The sequence below is a fragment of the Camelina sativa genome, chromosome 5, assembly GCF_030686135.1.
Source record: "Camelina sativa cultivar CO46 ecotype springtype chromosome 5, ASM3068613v1".
Taxonomy (NCBI): domain Eukaryota; kingdom Viridiplantae; phylum Streptophyta; class Magnoliopsida; order Brassicales; family Brassicaceae; genus Camelina; species Camelina sativa.
In genome coordinates, this window is record NC_141884.1 from 7,916,800 (window position 1) to 7,937,378 (window position 20,579).

A 20,579-nucleotide genomic window follows, 5' to 3' on the forward strand; every position below is an offset into this window, starting at 1 on the left:
AATTAGCTTTTGTTAAATAATTATTGCTAAATAATAAGCTTCTGCTAAATAAATTTATAATAAGCTTTTTGGGCTACTCTAAAAAGAATCATTATAAAGGTTCCTCTGCTCATTTAAGTTTCTTTTCTTTCTGGCTCTTTTGCTTCTTTGTTCTCTCTCCCGCAACTCATATTTTTTTCTTTTCTTCTATCAGCATCTTGTTTTCCTACGCATAACAATGGTGAAGAATGGTCCCAGTCCGACGAAAACATTTTACTGCACAGAGAAAGAGGAATCTGAGTTACCGCCGGAGACTCTCCTTAATGCGTTGAAGGATGACATAGAGATTAATATCTTGAAGATATTCTTAGAGACAGCCTATGAATCCCTGCTGTTGAGTGGTCGAAGAAAGATGGAGGAGAAAGCCATTGAGAGTTTCGAAAGATCATCCCAAGTCTTCGTACAAGAAGAAGAAACACGTTCTTCAGAGGAAGAGGTGATAAAGCTGATGCAACTGATGAATCTTATGCCTCTTGGAAACAGAGAATCTCGTTTAACGGGTCTTGATGTTGATGATGACGGAAAGAGTTGGAAACTCGTGCGAGAAACTGTAGAACGCAGAGGAAGGAGATTCAAATGCGATCAAGAATTAGCTGTTAAGATGATATTGAATAATGCATCGAAGATTGAGTCCAGTTTCCAGGAGGCTTTGGAAGAAGAAACATCATCTTCTTCAATAAGATGGGGCTTTGCAGAGGCTAAAGACGAAGTGGTCTCTCTTGGATTTAAGTTATCCCATGCCCTCATCAAGATCACTCTATTGCGTGTTCATGAAAGCGAGAGAGAGAAACAGTTGTGGCTTAGGAATTTGATATTTGAGAGCTCTTTCAAGAAACGATCCGCGGTGATGTATTTGTTCGATTTTTTGCTCTACAAGTCTGAAGAGTTCGCCGAATGTGTTGTTATGGAGGAGAGCGGGAAAGATAATCCAAGTGATCTGAGCATTCCTGAACCTGAAGAAGATAGAATCGGACTTGAGCTACTTGACCGACTTGCTCATGCACTCTGTCGCTTACAATTACTGGCGACGAATCTTTCCTTGACAAAAGGAGAGTTGAATGCAGTAACTTCTGAGCTTCTTCAATGCGTTATGGATGTGAAATATGTGGAAAAGACCATTGGTTCTCTGATGAAGGGACGATCTCTAAAATTGAAACATAAAGCAAAACAGAGTTTGCCAATGAAGAAGAGATCTGAGACTATCTTCTGGGCGAAAGTGAATGGAGAGATGAACAAGTGTTGGGGTGAGTCTTTCTGGAAGTATGTTGAAGCAGCAAGCCACTTGGAATCTGTGGTTTCATCTCACCAAATCGTTTATGCACTCTGTAAGTTTTTCGTTTTCGGGTTTGAATCATAAGGATCAGTGTATCACTGTTACAGAGTAGGACAGAGAGAGAGTACTGCTTAATTTTTGCTGGTTACGTGACATACAAGGAATATGAAACCTTCTACTGAAACCACTGGAGAGTCCTTGTAGTAATTATATAAGCAGCTTTTCCGTTTTCTTTTCTATTTTTTTTTTTTGCAAACTCCATTCAAAGACCAGAGTTTATCTCAATGTTAAGTTTAAATTGATTCAGGCCAGGTTGGGAAAGTGACACTAGCACGTACAATTGCTTAGCACACATCTTTGTTATAATCCTATGTACACTGCATAAACATTTAACTACATGGAAAGGTAAGACTTAAGAGATTCTCCAAAGTCATTGACTCATTGTACCTCTGAGCTTTGCAAAATCTGAAATTTAAAAACGAATTGCTTGCTAAAAATTAATATACATAACATAACAAATAAATATGGATCCTATATATTATTAACGAATTGCCTTTAGGCACTTTATAAACTTAAAATTATTTCTTGGTGATCTTAAAATCATTTCGAATGCGTAATGTTACGCATAGTATATAATTTATATGACTCTTAGTCATTTAGTCAAAGAACATACAAATGTTGGGAAACATTAATGTATGGAGCACATTCTTATACAAAAATAATAAACTTATAGACTTAAACCAAAGGAGATGTCACATGTGTTCACTTAGATTACACATGTACATAACCATTTGATTAACAATAACATATTCTTCATGTTAAGGATACACCTTGATACGCAAGCGATATGCTCTTCATTACTCAATATTCCGTATCATGCTGTATATAGAATGTTCTGTTTATACTCTTTAGTCTAGAATGTTCTTTCTGTACAACTATATATATCTTTGTAAAGCTATCGTTTATGAATAAGACTCATCTTCTACATGGTATCATAGCGGTGTTAAAAGATCTCTGAATTTTTTTTTTTCCATCTCCCCGAGTCCTTCCTTCTTCTTCTCTCTCTCTCTGTTTCTACTTTTCTCTCTTTCTCTCTGTTTTGCGTTTTCTCCTCTCTTGTCTCCATGTCTAACACCGCTGAAGTCATTGATTCCACCCAAAGCTTTCTTAACATCAACATGAGCAATGTTATTAAGCTTACCTCCCTTAACTACATCACTTGGAGCCTACAGATCCACTCTCTGCTTGATGGGTATGACTTAGCCGGATATGTTGATGGTTCCACTGCTTCTCCGGCTCCGACAATTGTCTCCAATGATGCCACCATTCCGAATCCTGATTTTCTCAAGTGGAAGAGACATGACAAGTTGATCTACAGTGGTCTTCTCGGCACTCTTTCTCCGTCGGTGCAACCTCTTGTTACAACCACCAAAACTGCTGCTGAGATGTGGAGAACCGTTGCTGACATTTTTGCTAAACCCAGCAAGGGTCACATTCAACAGTTACGCCTTCAACTGCAACAATTCTCCAAAGGTGATAAAACGATCGATGAGTATATGCAAGGATTAACCACTCGTTTTGACAAGTTGGCTCTCCTCGGTAAGCCATTTGATCTCGATGAGCAAATAGAGGCAGTTCTCCGTGGTCTTCCTGAAGACTACCGCTCTGTTGTTGATCAGGTTAAAGGTCGTGAGGTCTCTCCCAAACTCACCGAAGTTCATGAAAAACTTCTCAACAAAGAAGCTCAGTTGTTGACCGCTGCTACTGTCGCACCTACCTCTATTCCTCTCACTGCCAATCTCGCCACCTCTCGCTCTCGTACTCATCCACACAAGTCCAATCAGCGTAATCATCAACAATGGAACAATAGGTCATCCAATACCTATTCCTCGCCGCGTCAAGACAATCGCTCTGCTGGTGGTTATCAAGGCAAGTGTCAGCTGTGTGGTATCTTCGGTCATAGTGCCAAACGCTGCCCTCAGCTTCATCAAGTCGCGTCGTCCACGGGTCTTCTTCCCACGCCCTCTCGTCCATGGCAACCTCGTGCCATTCTCGCACTCACTGCTCCACCCTCAACCAATCCATGGCTCCTGGACAGTGGTGCGTCTCATCACATGACTAGTGATCTCCATCACCTTGCGACTCACCAGCCGTATCATGGTGATGACTCTGTTCTTATTGGTGATGGTTCCGGTCTCCAGATCTTTCACACTGGTTCACTATCTCTACCCTCTCTATCTCCCTCTCAAAAGCTACTGTTAAATCGAGTTCTTTGTGTTCCTCATATCTACAAAAACTTAATCTCTGTTTATCGGCTATGCAATGATAATAAAGTGTCTGTGGCATTCTTTCCTGCTTCCTTTCAGGTGAAGGATCTGAGCTCGGGGGCCCTGTTACTCCAAGGCAAAACTAGAGACGAGGTTTACGAGTGGCCGGCTTCACCAACAACTCTCTCCGCTTTCTTTGCTTCAACATCCTCAAAACCATCCTTAGTGGACTGGCACCATCGCTTAGGCCACCCTTCTTCACCTATTCTCAAATCTCTAGTCTCTAAATTCTCATTACCTTACTCTGAAACTTCTTCTCAACATTTGTTTTGTTCTGATTTCTCTATTAATAAAAGCCACAAGCTTCCTTTCTCAAACACTTCTATCACATCCACTCGACCCCTTGAGTATAATTTTTTCCGATGTCTGGACTTCTCCTATTGTGTCACTAGACAACTACAAATATTATCTAATTCTAATCGATCACTACACTCGCTATACCTGGTTATATTCGCTTAAAACCAAATCCCAAGTTCGTGAAACATTCATCCCCTTCAAAGCCCTCGTGGAAAACAAGTTTGGAACAAGGATTGGCACCTTATATTCAGACAATGGTGGGGAGTTTGTGGCCCTCAAACAGTTTCTGTCAAGCTCGGGTATCTCTCATTTCACCTCACCACCGCACACGCCGGAGCACAATGGACTTTCTGAAAGAAAGCACCGTCACGTGGTTGAAACTGGCCTCTCGCTTCTCACACATGGTGGTCTTCCCAACACTTATTGGCCGTATGCTTTTTCCGCTGCCGTCTATCTCATTAATCGGCTTCCAATACCGGTCATTGCCATGGAGTCTCCGTTCCAGCGGTTGTTTGGTTCATCTCCGAACTATCCAAGCTGAGAGTGTTTGGTTGTCTCTGCTTCCCCTGGTTACGACCATACACATCTCATAAGCTTGAGCACAGATCAACTCCATGTGTGTTCTTGGGTTACTCTCTCACCCAGAGTGCCTACCTCTGTCTTCAACCTAGCACTGGCCGTGTTTATGTATCTCGTCACGTTAAATTTGAAGAAACCCGGTTCCCGTTCAAATCAACTCGTGTCTCCTCCCCTGAATCGCCTCTTTCCTCCTCCTCTCCAGCTCCACCTTCTGTTGACGTCATTCCGTTCTCCCTGCCGCCACTCGTCTCGCCGCCGGAGTCTACACCTGGACCGTCGAGCTCCGCTCCTCACCGGAATACATCGCTGGAAATCGATTCCACAGCCACGGTAAGTTCTCCTAACTCACCTAGTGTCATTGCAGAATCCGATAACATTAGGCCCAGCTCATCACGAACTCCAGGCCCAAATCCTAACCCTATTTCACCCCTAGAGCCCAATAACATTTCACCTACTCACTCTGTTCGTAGTCCATCTCCATCATCTCCTTCCTCGACATCTCCTACTCCATCGACCTCTCAATCTCCCTCCCCCGAACCTAATCCAGTTATCGTTCCTCCACCACCGATTCAAAATAACCATCCTATGCAGACCAGACGTAAAAACAACATTGTTAAACCAAAATCCAAACTCAACCTTTCCGCTGCATTATCCTCTCCCTATCCCACCGAGCCTCTAACCGTGAACCATGCGATGAAAGACAAGATTTGGAGGGAAGCTATGTCTGGCGAGATTGACGCCTTTGCCCGCAATCAAACCATGTCTCTAGTTCCACGACCACCAAACCACAATGTAGTCGGCTGTAAGTGGGTTTATAAGAATAAATTTTTACCAACTGGGAAACTTGGCAGGTGCAAAGCTCGGCTTGTTGCCAAGGGATACAACCAACAGTATGGTCGTGACTACACTGAGACCTTCAGTCATGTGATAAAGGCAACAACTCTCCGTTTGGTTCTTGATGTCGCTGTGAGCTCTTCATGGCCGATTCTTCAATTAGATGTCAATAACGCGTTTTTACAGGGGACTCTCAATGAGGAAGTCTACATGGAACAACCGCCGGGTTTCGTTGATAGCGACCACCCGTCCTATGTGTGTCGCCTTCACAAAGCAATCTATGGACTCAAGCAAGCTCCGCGTGCCTGGTACACAGAATTACGGTCCTATCTTCTTAGTGTTGGGTTTCAAAATTCTCTGGCTGACACCTCTCTGTTCATCCTCCGACGCGGCAAGACGTTTGTCTATCTCTTAGTATACGTCGACGATATTCTCATCACTGGTAATGACAATTCCTCCATTCAACGAGTTCTTCACTCCCTTGCTGATCGATTCTCCGTCAAGGATCCAGAGGAGCTTAATTACTTTCTCGGCATTGAAGCTCATCGCACTGCTAAAGGTTTGCATCTTTGTCAGCGCAAGTATATCATCGACTTACTTCAGCGTTACAACATGCTCTATGCCAAACCCGTTGCAACTCCGATGGCCTCTTCTCCGAAGCTTACTCTCAAGTCCGGTTCTCCTCTTCCCGATGGAACTGACTATCGCAGTCTTGTTGGCAGCTTACAATATCTTTCATTTACAAGGCTCGATATCAGCTATGCCGTCAACCGCTTGTCTCAATTTATGCACCGCCCAACTCAAGAACACTGGCAAGCTGCAAAACGGGTACTTCGTTATCTAGCGGGAACAACAACTCATGGTCTTTTCTTTGCTGCCAAGAATAACCTTGCTCTCCATGCTTACTTCGATGCTGATAGGGCAGGCGACAGGGATGACTATGTTTCAACAAACGCCTATATTGTTTACATGGGTACTCATCCTGTCTCCTGGTCCGCAAAGAAGCAGAAAACGGTTGCTCGCTCTTCCACTGAAGCCGAATACAGAGCTATTGCCAATACCTCTGCAGAATTTCGTTGGATTTGTAATCTCTTAACCGAGCTGGGTGTCTATATCCGTGTCATACCGACAGTTTACTGTGATAACGTCGGTGCCACCTTCCTCTGTGCAAACCCCGTTTTTCACTCCCGCATGAAGCACCTTGCTTTAGATTATCATTTCGTTAGAGGCCAGATTCAGCAAGGACAGCTTCGTGTATGTCACGTTAACACCAAGGATCAGCTCGCCGATGCCTTGACAAAGCCACTTACACGTGCACCGTTCATTCACTTACGTCACAAGATTGGAGTGTCTCCCGGCCCTCCATCTTAAGGGGGCATGTTAAGGATACACCTTGATACGCAAGCGATATGCTCTTCATTACTCAATATTCCGTATCATGCTATATATAGAATGTTCTGTTTATACTCTTTAGTCTAGAATGTTCTTTCTGTACAACTATATATATCTTTGTAAAGCTATCGTTTATGAATAAGACTCATCTTCTACACTTCATGCGGACATCTCAGGTCTTTTATCAGCAAAGCTTATAGTTATATTCGTAATTTTATTTACAACCAAACGTAACCGGAACAGAATATCAACCAAACGTAAACGTAACCGGAACTAACTAAGGTTGATACAATTACCAAACCGATCCAAAGCAAACCGGAATTCAATTATCAAAAGTCAAATCAAAATTTATAAGGATCCAAAACGGTATTAAAATTTCTATACCGAATTATCTGAACCAAAACCCAAACGGAACCTGAATTTAGAGTAACTGAAATGAGTTAATCAAGTTCTATTAAAAAATAATTTATCAAAAAACGAACCAAACCAAAACTGAATATATTTAGTCTAAATAACAAAAATATATTCGGTTTCCTTTTTTTTCTTTTCAGTTTACTAGTTGGATTGGGATGATTTTGTGTATAAATAAAGGGATACATTGACTGTCTTGACTCCCTTCTCTTCATCATTCAGATTCAAAGACAGAGAGATAACATGGACTTGCTACCCAATGATGTTGTGGAGCTTATCCTGGAGAGACTTGACGTGAAATCCTTGCTCAAGTTCAAGTCTGTATCGAAACAATGGAAATCCACAATCCAGTGCCGTGCTTTCCAAGAAAGACAGCTGATGAATCGTAGGCAATCAGGTAATCCAGATGTTCTTTTCGTATCTGTATGTGATCATTCATATCTATTTGATACAGTGTTTGAAGATATGAGAACGTTGGTAGTGGGATCATCAGTTTCTGTTAAGATCCCTACTCCTTGGGCAAAAAAACGCTTGTACAATGTTTGCAAGAGTAGCTGTGACGGTCTGATATGCCTCCACGATGCCAACGTTCCAAATATTGTTGCCAATCCCACCACTCGATGGCATCGAACTTTCCCTCTTTCTACCTATCAACGACTCAGATATCATGAAGACAGGGTCAGTTCAACTCCATGGGCTAATCTTGGGTTCGGTAAAGACAAAACCAATGGCACATTCAAGCCAGTTTGCTTATATAACTCTGCTGAATTTGGCGGCCTTTACAACGATGACAACAGCACTACTATTTGTGAAGTTTTCGATTTTACCACCAATGCTTGGAGGTACGTTGTCCCTGCGTCCCCCTATCCGATTCTTCCTTATCAAGATCCTATATATGTAGATGGGTCACTTCATTGGCTCACTGAGGGTGAAACGGCCAATGTCTTGTCTTTCGATCTTCATACCGAAACTTTCCAAGTCATGTCTAAAGCTCCCTTTCTCCATCACCACCACCACTCTAATAGAGACTTGGTCATGTGCAACCTTGATGATCGTTTGTGCGTATCCGAAAAAATGTGGCCCAAACAAGTGATATGGTCGTTTGATTCAGACCGGGGGACATGGAATGAAATATATTCCATAGATCTCAATATAACTTCCTCTTGGTTAGGGAAGCACAGATTCTCACTCACACCACTAGGAGTTGTGGACAAGGACAAGTTATTGTTTTGTGAACCTTTAACTGGAGATCCATTGCTAACACTAGATCCCAAAACCAAATCTTATGAAATTGCTCACGAATTTTTGTATCACACTAGTGCGCTTCCTCTTTGTTATTTCCAGAGTTTAATCACTATTCTTTGAAGCTTATTATTTTCCGAAACATTGTAATTTCAATTTTACTAATAAATTTTCTCAATTGATTGTAGATATGTACTACTAGTATACTACTAAATCTGCATGCTAAATGTTTGTTTACGTAAGATTACTTCTTACTTATTATATGGTTTTGTTTCTCCTTGACCATCTTCTCTATTTTCTGATGAAGAAATTAAACATTCAATCCTCTTAGCTAGTTTCCGGGGCCGAGGAGGTTCCTACTATTGAGTTGACCCATTTTCTTGATGCAGTTGGATTTGTGTAATGCAGATTCCGCAATTGATTCTATTGTAATCGCTTGCTCTCGCCTTAATCATATCATCTTGCGTGGAGGTGATGGTTCAAATTAATTGTTCCTTTTGATGGTTTAATATTTGTATCCATTGGCATTGAGAAAAGTTGTATACATAAAACTCTAGAACATAGTAAGATTGCTTATCAATTAGGTATAAAAATATTTATTCAAGATAACTTTTGCGTTGTTCTCATGAAAGAAAATAATGTTTTGCTGTCACTTTCTTCTTTGTTATAGTTATCAAATGTTCAAGATATATACTACTAATATAGGATTATGATTGAATGTACTGCTGCGTTACTTCTTCAAAAGTTATTCGATGATGTTAAATATGTAAAGTTATACTTGGAGGCTCCTCTTGTAAGGATTGCCACATAAATATAATTCTCTATGGAGTTTCATAGTCTTACAGTAATGAATAAATACTAGTAGTAATAGTAAAGAGATCACTGAGAAAAGATGAAGTCGGTCCTTAACAATACTGTCAGAATCAAGTAGACAATCCCAAGTATGAAACTGGTATACTTTCCAAACTGAATCTGAAACAAAATCTACAAGTCTGCGAAGAAATTATTTGTAGAGTCCAGAGTATTCGATTTACTTTTTGTTTTCCTATTGGTGCCTGTAAAGCAAGAAACACTCGAGATCAGAACATTTTATCTCAAGGAAATGTTTAAGATGTTCCAAAAAGTTCTGCAGGTTTCTCTTTAGTTTACCTTTGGAAGACTTGGGAAGATCATTGTCAAGGTCCATCCCATCGTTGTCACTGTCACTGTCTCCTGCAGCTCCAGATGCGTTCCCCGAGTTCCCATTAGAACCTTGTAGAATCTCTTCTAGGTTCCACAACTTCATCACCAAAAACACAAACATGTAAATCATAACTGATAAGGGCTCGAGTTTAGAGAGGATAAATAATACCTTCAGCATACTATCATGAGCTGTGCTAGCGAGAAACTTGTTATCATGTGAGAGAGCTGCAAGAGAGATTTTAACAGAAACAAAAATTAGAGGTTCGTTCAAGACCGAGTACAATAGTCAAAAAAAGAGAAAATGTTCTTAGACATAGAGAATAGAATCCTACATACCGAGATCTTCAATAGGGAAGTCGTGAGCCCCAATAGGCTGTATGATTCTGTTGGGCAGTATTCCAACGAGGCTACAGAAGAAAAAAAATGTATATAAAACTTGACTGAGTAAAGTAAAGATAAAGAGTAAAGAGCTTTCTCCCATGGAAGCAGAGTTTTTTTCTGTTACCTAAGTATTCCATTATCACATCCAGTGATAACTCTATCCTCATCAAGCTACAGCATAAAAATCCACAAGGCTTCCATCAGTAAAAGGGCCTCTAAAGCTACAGTGACCATATGCTTTAAAAAAGTGTATTATCATCTCACCTTTAATAGAGTATCAACTGAATTTGGAGATAGATCAACAAACCGATCGCTGTAGATAAGACAAACGTTTCAGACAGTTAGGTTTTGATACAAACAAGTTTCCAAAGCCTTAAACCATCAACGTAGGTAGTGTTAGAGATATATGACTTACCTGCAATCCTTGAAAAATCCCCATGAATACAACAAGAGATTACCATTCTGAGTTCCACTGATAACTTTACGGCCATTCTGAAATCAATCAGGTAAGAAGCAAACGATAACACATACATTAGATAAGTGGAAACGATGTGAAGAGAGAAGAGCTTGGGATGACGCATCATAGCTACAAATACTTTTCTGTTTGATAAGATATATTAGTGAATAAATTACACAGGAATATAATGGAATTACCTTCATTATAACAACAGAAAGTAGTTCATCTTCAGAAAATTCAGACTGAGATTGGAGCTTACTAGTTCTGAGATTACAGACGGACAGAGTCCCATCTCCACTAAACAGTGTCAAAGAAACAAAAATAAATGATATAAGCAGAAAAGTCTTATATGAAAACTCAAAAGACACTAGCTTAACTGAATCAGATGACTACAAAAAATCCAAACCTTGTTGCCACTAGTTTCATTGAATCAGATGCAAAAGTCATGTCACTAATGTAATCCTCATGTGCATTAAACTCATGAGAGCACGAGCGCTGTCTCGTATCCCAAACCTGAGGAGATGAACATACATTATCATAAGTTATGATTTATAACACAAGCACGTAATTTCACTCCAAAAGAGTAAATGCCCCAAATGAATTGCCCAAAAAACTTTAGACAGAGAATACTAAAATTCTTGAGGCTGAAGACACAAACACACACACAACTACAATACTAAGGACCACAAATCCTAATTCTTCTCTCACAAAAAAATTATAGAGAGACCATCAGAGTAGTTGGAATAAAGACGAAAAGGGAATGAAACAGACCTTAACGCAGCCATTATCATCTCCTGAAGCGATAGTTGTCTCAGTAACATTAATCAAAGTATTAATAGCATCCCTACAAGACCAATGCGAAAAATTCTCAATTACCAGTCAGCTAAAAATGTATCCAATATAAGAAACGAAAGGGAAATGCATACTCGTGAGCATTCTCAAGATGAGCAACACTAGTACCAGTCTCCACATCAGTAGCTAGAATGGAGCAATCAGCTGAAGCAGTGACAACTCCTAAAACCCCCACCAAAAAAAAAAAAACATGTAATTTAAAGCAGAACTCAAGCATTGCTAAGATATGAGCTCAAATAGTTCGATACGAAGGTTAAAGAAACAAACTTTGGCCATCATCAATGAAACGAACAGCTCTGCAAGACTCCTTATGTGCACGAACTTTACGTTCCCTACACAAATTCAGCGATTCCCTTAAGACCCACAATGAAAGACACAAACTTTGCAGATAAAAAAGGAGCTTTTTTTTTTTAATACCTGACAAGTGAAGAATCTGAGTCGTATCGGTATCTGCAAAAGAAAAAGTAAAGTTGGAGAATTTACATGATTGGTCTCTCTGATTCTTGTGAACTGGAAAAACTAAGGAAGAGGGAAAAGAGAAGGGGCTTTTACAGATGCAAGTGGCCATCGATGAGACCAGCAGCCACTAGATTTTGCGATGGATGGAAGTCGATACCGAAGGCGTTAGCTCCCAAATCGATCTCCATATCACTACTACCCGAGCGAGAATCTTAATTACAAAACTGCTCCCCACAAGTACATAGACAAGTGAGTAAAGAAGAAGAAGGCCGTCGCGCCGAATTGAGTAGGGTTTAAGGTTTTTTTTTCCGAGAGATCCTCTGTTTTCTAATTTTGCAATTAGGTCCCTCGGATCTTTGGGGGTTTTTTCACTGTTTTGCTAACTTTTACAATTAGGACCCGTTTCTTTTTTTAATCTTATATTTATCGATTTTTTTTTTTTGCCTATTCTAATTTCCACCTTTAAAATCTAAAATTTAGTTAGTTGATTTTATAAGGAGTTTGTGTGTTTGTGATGCTCATAAGTCATAACGACTAATTTAAGTTTTTCACCAACTTTGGTATTTTAATTTTCTGCATTAATTTCAGATGAATCATGCTCTTTAATTGTTAGCTTGTTTTGTCAAAGTTTATAACTAAGATGAGCCATTATTAGAGTTCGCACTACCTTTGTTCATCTGCTTCTTGGTTTTTATAGTAGCCAGGTTCACGATTATGCTGCCAAATGATAGGTTATTTTTGGTCCATCTTGCGTCTTGTCAGAGTTCTTTTTGTTGTTGTTAAGGTTGTCAATAGTGTGAAAACTGCTCAATCTTGATTATTCGTATTGACCATGAGGTGTTTGTGCAAAATGATCTTTATATAACTACCATTAAGACAGGATATTACTTAGAAATAAGATTCTTGGTAATGATACTGACTTCTAAATTCTAATCAAAATAAGGCACAACTTAAAAGAGTAAAACCAAAGATTTGGGATGGGATATATAAACAGGGGTACAGTAACAGTTAGCTTATTATTATGATAAAGCTACCAGTGTCGCAAAACCTGTTTTTTAAAGTTCAATTTATGGCCTGAATTACGAAATGTCCAACTACATTTATAACTTTGGACATCAGATACCAAAGGCATTATTATTATGCAATATTACCTCAAAGATGGATATTTAATAAGTTGGGTAAAGAAGAAGAGGTCAGATGGTAGTGCATGTCATTGATTCAACACTATTGGTTCAGATTTATAGACTTTGGATAATTATCCTCATTCCTCTTCTCCTAGTTTTTTAAAAAAATTGATGTGACTACTAGAGGAAAAAAGAAACGAGAAAACTCAAAAGTCAGATAATGAAGTCAATCACCATATTGAATTCATCGTAATGAATGCAAATAAGACTGGGGCGACAATTACATATCATCACTTTTTTGATTCGTCCAACATAAGCTAAATTAAAAGGACAAAAGACTAAAGCAGACCAATGACGGTACTGAGACAGAAGTACGGAAGAAAAAACCTTAAACTGGGTAAAGGTACATGTACATCTTATAAACGCAAGTGGTTTTAAGGTTTAATGTGAAGCCTCCTCACCATTTATATACACATCAAATAAGCATGCTCTGAGTTTAGGGTTTCACATCAAATAAAACGACGCCGTTTGGGTTTATTATGGGCCTCTTTCTCTTGTTGATTGATTGATGATGAGGCCCATGTGTTTCTTACAAAAAGCTTGACTTGAGTTGATATACCAAAAAAAAAAAAATTCTATCCATCAATTTTATAATTAAAAAACAACAAATCATAATGTATCAGAAAATGAGTTTTCTACTCAGGGAGGGATAGTAAAATACTAAAATGAGTTGGTGCACGGACCACATTGTTAAGTTTCTTTCATGCTACACACACAAAAACTAGAGGTTTTACGATGAGGTGATCTCGAATGGGTATGGAGAAGATAGTGATATAGATTCTTATCAGTAATCATAGGCTAAGAGTAAGAACAAAGGCAGTTCTTTTGGTTCTCATAGGCTAGAAGATGTGATTAGTTGTTATCAATACTCTCTGTTATCAATATTGAATTCGAACACAAAAATGATTATGACAGTAAGTAAAAAGTCTTGTAACGATTCACCAGTTAAAGAAAAAAAACACTTTTTGTTGTTTCGTTTCGTTTCTGCTTAAAACCTTTTACTGTACTTGGTGGTCGTCATCTTCGTCTTGTCTCCTCTTTGGTCGTCTTCTCATTTTTATTATTTTCACAAACAGTGAAGACAAAAAGAGCGGTTTCGATTTTCTTCTTCAGATCTGATTAGGGAGGGAGAGAGAGTGTGAGTGATTGAGCTCACGACGGAGAAAATGAGCGGCAACAAGATCATCGTCGGCGATAATGGTGGTAGGAGCAGTGTCGGAGTCAGGAAAAGCTCAAACGGGATTTCTGATATCCCGTCTGTGTCGAAGAAGATGGTTCAAAGTTTGAAAGCAATTGTAAACTGCCCTGAGGCTGAGATCTATGCCGTCCTCAAGGACTGTAACATGGACCCTAATGAAGCCGTCACTCGCCTCCTCTCCCAAGGTTTCTCCTTTTTTTTTCTTTTCTTTTTACTCCATTTTTGAGCTAGTTTAGGGTGAATTGGGTATCGGAGATGGTTCAGGGTTTTGTATCTCTTCTATGGAGATCTTGCTTTGAACGCTCTACAAAACTGGTTTGTTACTTGAGAAGTTTGTTATCTTATTACGGTTGGATTTGGGGGTTTATAGCTAAATACAAACGAAAGTTTCTGTCTTTCCAACATTTTAGTCTTCGTTGAATTGATAAGCTAATGTCTTTTTCATGATTCTGATTCTTATTCTTTTCACTATTCAGATCCTTTTCACGAGGTGAAGAGCAAAAAAGAGAAGAAGAAAGAGGTAACGATCCTATGTTCTTTTCTAGTCCTGTGTTGGCATTTCAAATTTGAAAATACCAGTTTGCTGCACCTCTGTTTGCAAGCGTTATGCTCACTCCCAGAATACTTGATCCTAGCTATTTTTTAGGTTTTAGGGTAGTTTTTATTTCATTTTATTGTACTGTTGAAGAGTTTATATGTTTACTTGCTTTTCAGATTAGGGATATACCGGATTCCCGGTCACGAGGCTATAATAACACTTACAACCGTGGTAGTAGAGGTGGTTCTGATCGTTATACTGGACGGAGTGGAGCTACCCCTTTCAGCTCTAGAGGTGGTTCTGACTTTTTTGGCTTTAGAATTCTATATATCAATAAAACTTACTTAATACTAGACGTGCATCCCTGTTCTCATGTTTCTATTGTTCAGAGTCAGGAAGCGTCCAAGTAAAAACTACAAACAAGAGGGAGAGCGGGATACAGTCTAATGCAGGTTCTTATTCTTCTACATCTGGTATATCGAGCCACCATCAGATACCACACAGGTTTTCCTTTGAATGATCATTTCATCTTTCTTGTCTGCATAGCTGCATGATGCAGCAAGCGTAATTAAGAGCATATGGTTGTATCAAAATCCATTAATAAACCAAGAGAAGAATATACCTTAGGACTGTCCGAAAAACACATACACAAATAAGTTTATATGCTGGTTTAGTGCCTCAAGAATATTCTGTAGCTGCTTTGTCTTATAAGAAGGATGATATTTCTCTGAAGAGATGCTAGTTTTCTTGTTCCCTCCTTCATATTTGGCAGAGAAATGGCCTCTGAAAACAAGCAGCACCAGATACTCCTCTGCAGTAGAATTAGCTTGTGGCACAACAAACCCCATAGTTGAGGGCCTTGAGGCACTAAGAAATGAATCTGATTAGGATTAGCAACTGTGTGTTTATGAAAACAAACTTTCTTGTACTGCTCTAATGGATTCTGATACTATCCTGTGTTCTCTTTTTTCTTTTTATTTCTTACAAGTTGAATGCAACTGTACAAGTCGGTAGCCTGCTCTAAATGAATACTTGATTGTGGACTTCTCGACCCATATATGAAAGATTGCGTTGGTAGGATTTAGTTAGTAGGCTTTCAGACCAACTACTGCAGAGTGGCTACACTAATAAACAGAGCCTTAATTGATTCTGACTCTGAATGGTTTGAAGAACTATTTAGGTGGCTTATGGCTCAGTGGTAGAAGTACAGAATAATCTTAGTGTACCATCTCGAGTCATGATGTTTGAAAGTGTTGTGCTGATGCTAAGCAATCTTCCATGTACAGTTGATGTTTGATTTGATAGAAATATAAGTTTTAACAAAGTAAATATATTTGATTTGATACAAAAGAAGTACTAGTATATAGAGTATTTTTGACATAATCTTGTACCTCTACTGAAAAGGTGTCAAGACCTTACTTTGCCATATTTTTTCACTTTTCCATGATTTAGTTTTCCTACTTCTGCATCTTTGAGAATTATAGTTTTGTTCATCTGTACATTTGTGTTCCAGGTTGCTCATGTATGTTGTATATATTTTGCAGTGATTCTGTTGCTAAAGACAGTAAAACGCCAATGGGCACCTCGGGGGGTGAATTATCATCATCACATTCTGTTACTGGACATCAAACAGGATGGTTTGGAGCTTCAGGTCAGATGTCTATGGCTGACATTGTGAAGATGGGTAGACCTCATAACCAGACAACAAACTCTCAGAAAAATGTCGATATGCGTTCTGAGGTAATTCAGGAGCATGGAATTGCTGCAAATCAGCATGTACCTGTGAAAGATGAATGGCCCTCAATGGAGAAGCCAGTGGCTGCTAGCACTTCTTCTGTATCAGTGGCACCAACTGAAGAAATATGCAATGGTGCAGTAGATTTACAATCCAGTAGAAGAGATCAACATCCGAAGGGCCAGTTGGAAGACACACATTTAGCAGAAAATTGTCTCTTTGGGAATCTTGGAAGAGATCATGTGCAAGCTGACACTTTAGCTGGTGGAGCTGAGGAAGATGACTCTGTAGTTTCATCTGAGTATGATGATAATCCGCACAGATACCAAACGCAGAACAACCCTGTTGAGCACCAGAAAGGTAAGTATTTTTACAACATGTCTATCAGAAGAATGCTGTATACTTATCATAATTGCACATACTTTGGCAGATGCTTGTGTGATTTTTCTTTTGATGATATATTACACCTCATTGGATGTGTGTCATGAATAACCATGTGTCTCTGCAACTTGATAATTTTAGGCGTCGGGGGTAGTAAAAGGATCTTGCCTATTCTTTTGTTTTCAGATTTAACATTAAGGTTGACTAGATTATATATTTGTTTGCTCTTGATGTTGTCTTATTCACTGTGTTTATATTCTTTTGCAGATGAAGACGAAATTTCGCCTGTTGTTGCCAACCTTCAAGACTTGAGCATAGAGAACCATGATCAATACTCTTCTCATGATGAGGATAGACCTGCTGTCCTGATTCCTGATCATCTGCTACTCCATACAGAAGAGTGCTCACAGTTAAGCTTTGGAAGTTTCGGAGGCTTTGGATCAAGGCCTCTGAGCAACAGCTTAGAAGAGGCTTCTAATGTAGCTCCACAGATTGAACGTGATGATGCTAGGTATGCCCTTATTTCTGATTTTCCTTTTTCAAATAGTTTCTGGGACCATTTCCTTTATACTAACCAGCGGTCGTCTTGTCCACAGAAATACCGAGTTCTATGGAGATGAACATCTAGGAACCATGTCCAATGGACATATGGTCCATGCGTCTTCTGCCAACAATTATGATGTTTCCTCAGAATCTAAGCAAGAGGTTTTGTTGCCAGAAAACCCTGAAACTGCTCACCAGGAGAACCAGCACTCATTTGCTCAGCCGGGTCCTGAGTATGCATATGAAAATGTGAAGCAGCAGCAGCCTAATACTGCATTTGATGCTTCACAGACAAGCATGACTAATCAGATGCATAATCTTGCTTCATTAACAAATGTGATGGTAAGCTACATCCCAAGTGCACAAAGTTTTGCTGCTTATGGTTTTCTTTTGTAGCTTTTAAGAGAACCTTGTATTATATCATATTAGTGTATTTGTATGGTTTGGTGATCAAATGTTCATCGAAAAGGTAGTTTTGTATGATGCTAGAAAACAAAGATAGATTATTCAAACTCAATTCCAAACGCTCTATTGGTACAGAGTCCAAGGGAGCTTGAACATCAGTATAGCCCTTTCCCAGGCGTACAGTCTATGCCGTCAAGAAGCAACGATACCTCACTAGGTGGCCAAAGCATTTCCATGCCAGAGGTGATCCCTTTACCTGTAGACTGAATGTTTTTTTAATCGAAGAATATATCTTTGTTTTCTTTTGGATTTTGTTGTGAACTCGGTGAGAAGAAACTAGGGATCTCTTGTTAACGGTGCCCATGACCACTTTCTTGTTCGCTTGATGCAAAGCAGTAATACTTGCAAATTAGGATTTCAATTTCGTTCAATTATATATGTAGTGTCTTTCTAATGAAAAGTCATGAAGGTTTATTTCTTTCTTAAATATAAAGTTGGATGTTGTTCATCAAGATTGTGTACCAAGGTTGTTTGATTCACAGTGTTGTGGTTATATTTTCTTGCATGCAGGCACTCAGAGGTGGTGGTGGTGTTCCAACAGCACAATCAAGCCATCAGAACTTTTCTGTTGCCAATATTGTTACTGGACCAGCTCTTCCTCAGCAAATCGCAATGAATCCATATTCTCAACCCACATTGCCTCTGACTCACTATGCCAACATGATCGGTTATCCTATGATACCTCAGAGCTACCCATACATCCCATCGGCTTTTCAGCAAGCATATGCTGGTAACAACTCATACCACCAGTCACTAGCTGCTTTGCTTCCACAGTATAAAAACAACACTTCCGCCAGTAATTTGCCTCAGTCAACAACTACTACCCCTGCTTCCTCCTCTGCCTATGTGTTTGGGAACTCAAGCAATGTTGAAACTGGAAACTTCCTTCTTAACCAACAACAACAGGCCGCTCCTTCTGGGGCGACACTTAGTTATGAAGACGTCCTGAGTCTACAGTACAAACAGAACAACTATCTATTGTCACTTCAGCAGCAGCAACAACAGCAGCTACAACAACAACAACAACAGCAGCAACAACAGCAACAACAACAGCAGCAGCAGCAGCAGCATCAACAACAGGTAATTGTTTCTCATTTTGACACTTGCAAAAGATCCTTGTTTTGACACTAAACGTGAAATTGTTTTAACTCAGAACGAAAATTTACCTATGTGGCTTCATGGACCTGGCTCTCAAACCATGTCGGGCGTCACCGGCAACACGTACTACAACCTTCAAGCACAACAACAAAGTCAGCAGGTTCGCCAAGCTCAGCAACAGGAGCAGCAGCAGTATGGATCGCTTGGTTACCCGAACTACTATCAGTCACAAACCGGAATATCAATGGACCACTAACAGCAAAACCCTAGAGACGGTGGCTCGCAAGGTCAGCCCTCAAAGCAAACCCAGCAGCAGCAACAGCACTGGCAGAACTCTTACTAGGGTGGTTTTGGTTTTCTCAGGCTCATAGTTTGGTTACTGGTCATGTAGCCATAGCTATAAAATCTGATAACCAGTTAAATAGGTGTGATAACCAGTTAAAATCTGATAACCAGTTAAACCAGCAGAAAAAGGATGGATCTACACCTGGTCACTGACTCACTGTGAGTTTATTCACCTTTTGTTACTTGGGGAATTTGGACAGTGAGACAAAAGAAAAAAAGCAATAGTTCATGTGTGTCTTAAAGCTTTGCCATGTATAGTAGTTTTCAACTATTTTTTTTTGTGATTTAGATTCTAATGGGGTTAGGGTACAAAATATGACTAAAGAAAGGTGTGACCTGTAATCTCTTTAATGACAATGTCTTGGACAAAAAAATTTGTTTTTGTACCAAAGTGAAGGTGACTCAATACAGCCGGTTGTATAAACTTTTTTGATAATTTGTGTCTGGATATGTACAAAAAGCTAGACAACCGATTGTGCCAATAAACTTATACAACCAAGCTCAATCAAACAAACTTTATAAAATAATTTGTTATCATTTTAAAATATGTAAATTAAATATTAATTCTAATGCATTTTTTTTCCCTCCAAAATTACTTACAACTTTCAATATCAATATCTTTAACCTAACACTTAAATAGAAAGATAGTAAGTCATTTAATCTTTTCTTTCCTATGACATTTTGTTTTTGAAAGTTATCTTACAACATTATTGGAACCCGACATTATTACAAGAATTAGCACCTTAACTTTGAAAATTATTGAAACTAGAATCGTCAACATATCCAATAAAATAAAACAATTAATGAGTTCGGATAATATAATCTTAAAAAAAAAATCTTTTGAATCTTTAAAATTGGTAAAATATATTGTCAAAGTGTTCACCAAAATAGTTGGATTAGAGGCTGATGAGGATACATGACACAGCTTTCCTTAACTTAAGGAACAAACAAACTATAGTTAGGATCAATGCACGGCGGAATCAAATATATAAAAAACCAAAAAAAACATTATTAGTTTGTGAAAAAACTGCACCAATAAACAAATATCTATTTAAAACACACATTTTCAAGCTTATTTTTATCTAAAAACAATCAACAATCATAATAGTAGACTAATAATCAACTATTTGTTCTTTTTCTTTTGTTCAATATTTGAGTAAAATAATTCAAATTACTATTATTAGATCGAAATCACAACGAAGAATCTTATAACTTAATTACGTGGTCGATTTATTAATAGAGAATAACATACCAAATTTGAATTAAATAATTTAGGTTGGTGATTAAAAAAAGTTGATTTAAAAAAAGGTTGATAGATTAGATATTCTATTTTATTTTCTTTTCAATTTAAATTATAATTTAACAAG

The 20,579-nt window shown here is 38.8% G+C and overlaps 4 protein-coding genes and 2 non-coding genes across 7 annotated transcripts; 3 read left to right on the top strand and 3 right to left on the bottom strand.

The window, feature by feature from the left end:
• Positions 1–87: 87 nt before the first annotated feature.
• Positions 88–1,504, top strand: LOC104788999 (uncharacterized). The gene has a single exon (XM_010514755.3). It carries the CDS (start codon positions 218–220, stop codon positions 1,394–1,396), a length of 1,179 nt encoding a protein of 392 aa, XP_010513057.1. The 5' UTR covers positions 88–217; the 3' UTR covers positions 1,397–1,504.
• Positions 1,505–7,395: 5,891 nt separating this feature from the next.
• LOC104789001 (F-box and associated interaction domains-containing protein) lies at positions 7,396–8,517 on the top strand. Its single transcript, XM_019245563.1, has one exon. It carries the CDS (start codon positions 7,396–7,398, stop codon positions 8,515–8,517), a length of 1,122 nt encoding a protein of 373 aa, XP_019101108.1.
• A 742-nt stretch (positions 8,518–9,259) lies between these two features.
• Positions 9,260–12,106, bottom strand: LOC104786137 (WD repeat-containing protein 55). Its single transcript, XM_010511474.3, has 14 exons — positions 11,819–12,106; positions 11,684–11,716; positions 11,534–11,598; positions 11,341–11,428; positions 11,186–11,258; positions 10,821–10,927; positions 10,612–10,711; positions 10,373–10,449; positions 10,222–10,270; positions 10,082–10,128; positions 9,913–9,983; positions 9,746–9,801; positions 9,544–9,673; positions 9,260–9,449 (listed from the first exon to the last, which is right to left on the bottom strand). Exons 1-14 carry the CDS (start codon positions 11,911–11,913, stop codon positions 9,379–9,381), a joined length of 1,062 nt encoding a protein of 353 aa, XP_010509776.1. The 5' UTR covers positions 11,914–12,106; the 3' UTR covers positions 9,260–9,378.
• Positions 12,107–12,912: 806 nt separating this feature from the next.
• On the bottom strand, positions 12,913–12,997 carry LOC147943387 (small nucleolar RNA Z195/SNORD33/SNORD32 family). Its single transcript, XR_015558818.1, has one exon. It is a non-coding gene; the product is annotated as a small nucleolar RNA Z195/SNORD33/SNORD32 family (small nucleolar RNA).
• A 62-nt stretch (positions 12,998–13,059) lies between these two features.
• Positions 13,060–13,147, bottom strand: LOC147943388 (small nucleolar RNA U31b). The gene has a single exon (XR_015558826.1). It is a non-coding gene; the product is annotated as a small nucleolar RNA U31b (small nucleolar RNA).
• Positions 13,148–13,527: 380 nt separating this feature from the next.
• On the top strand, positions 13,528–19,648 carry LOC104786138 (uncharacterized). 2 transcript variants are annotated; one of them, XM_019245776.2, is made up of 10 exons: positions 13,528–14,292; positions 14,584–14,627; positions 14,822–14,939; positions 15,035–15,149; positions 16,190–16,740; positions 17,029–17,272; positions 17,358–17,646; positions 17,845–17,952; positions 18,280–18,849; positions 18,923–19,648. In XM_019245776.2, exons 1-10 carry the CDS (start codon positions 14,076–14,078, stop codon positions 19,121–19,123), a joined length of 2,457 nt encoding a protein of 818 aa, XP_019101321.1. In that variant the 5' UTR covers positions 13,528–14,075; the 3' UTR covers positions 19,124–19,648. The 2 variants fall into 2 exon arrangements, with proteins under 2 accessions (XP_019101321.1, XP_019101322.1); XM_019245777.2 differs by having other exon boundaries at positions 13,531–14,292; positions 15,035–15,097.
• Positions 19,649–20,579: the final 931 nt, after the last annotated feature.

Coding starts and splice junctions, on each gene's coding strand:
- LOC104788999 (XM_010514755.3), top strand. CDS start 218: ATGGTGAAGAATGGTCCCAGTCCGACGAAAACATTTTACTGCACAGAG.
- LOC104786138 (XM_019245776.2), top strand. CDS start 14,076: ATGAGCGGCAACAAGATCATCGTCGGCGATAATGGTGGTAGGAGCAGT. Junction 16,741..17,028: donor CCCTGTTGAGCACCAGAAAG/GTAAGTATTTTT, acceptor ATTCTTTTGCAG/ATGAAGACGAAATTTCGCCT. Junction 17,647..17,844: donor CTTCATTAACAAATGTGATG/GTAAGCTACATC, acceptor CTATTGGTACAG/AGTCCAAGGGAGCTTGAACA.
- LOC104789001 (XM_019245563.1), top strand. CDS start 7,396: ATGGACTTGCTACCCAATGATGTTGTGGAGCTTATCCTGGAGAGACTT.
- LOC104786137 (XM_010511474.3), bottom strand. CDS start 11,913: ATGGAGATCGATTTGGGAGCTAACGCCTTCGGTATCGACTTCCATCCA. Junction 10,928..11,185: donor ATGATAATGGCTGCGTTAAG/GTCTGTTTCATT, acceptor TCATCTCCTCAG/GTTTGGGATACGAGACAGCG. Junction 10,271..10,372: donor GGATTTTTCAAGGATTGCAG/GTAAGTCATATA, acceptor TCTTATCTACAG/CGATCGGTTTGTTGATCTAT.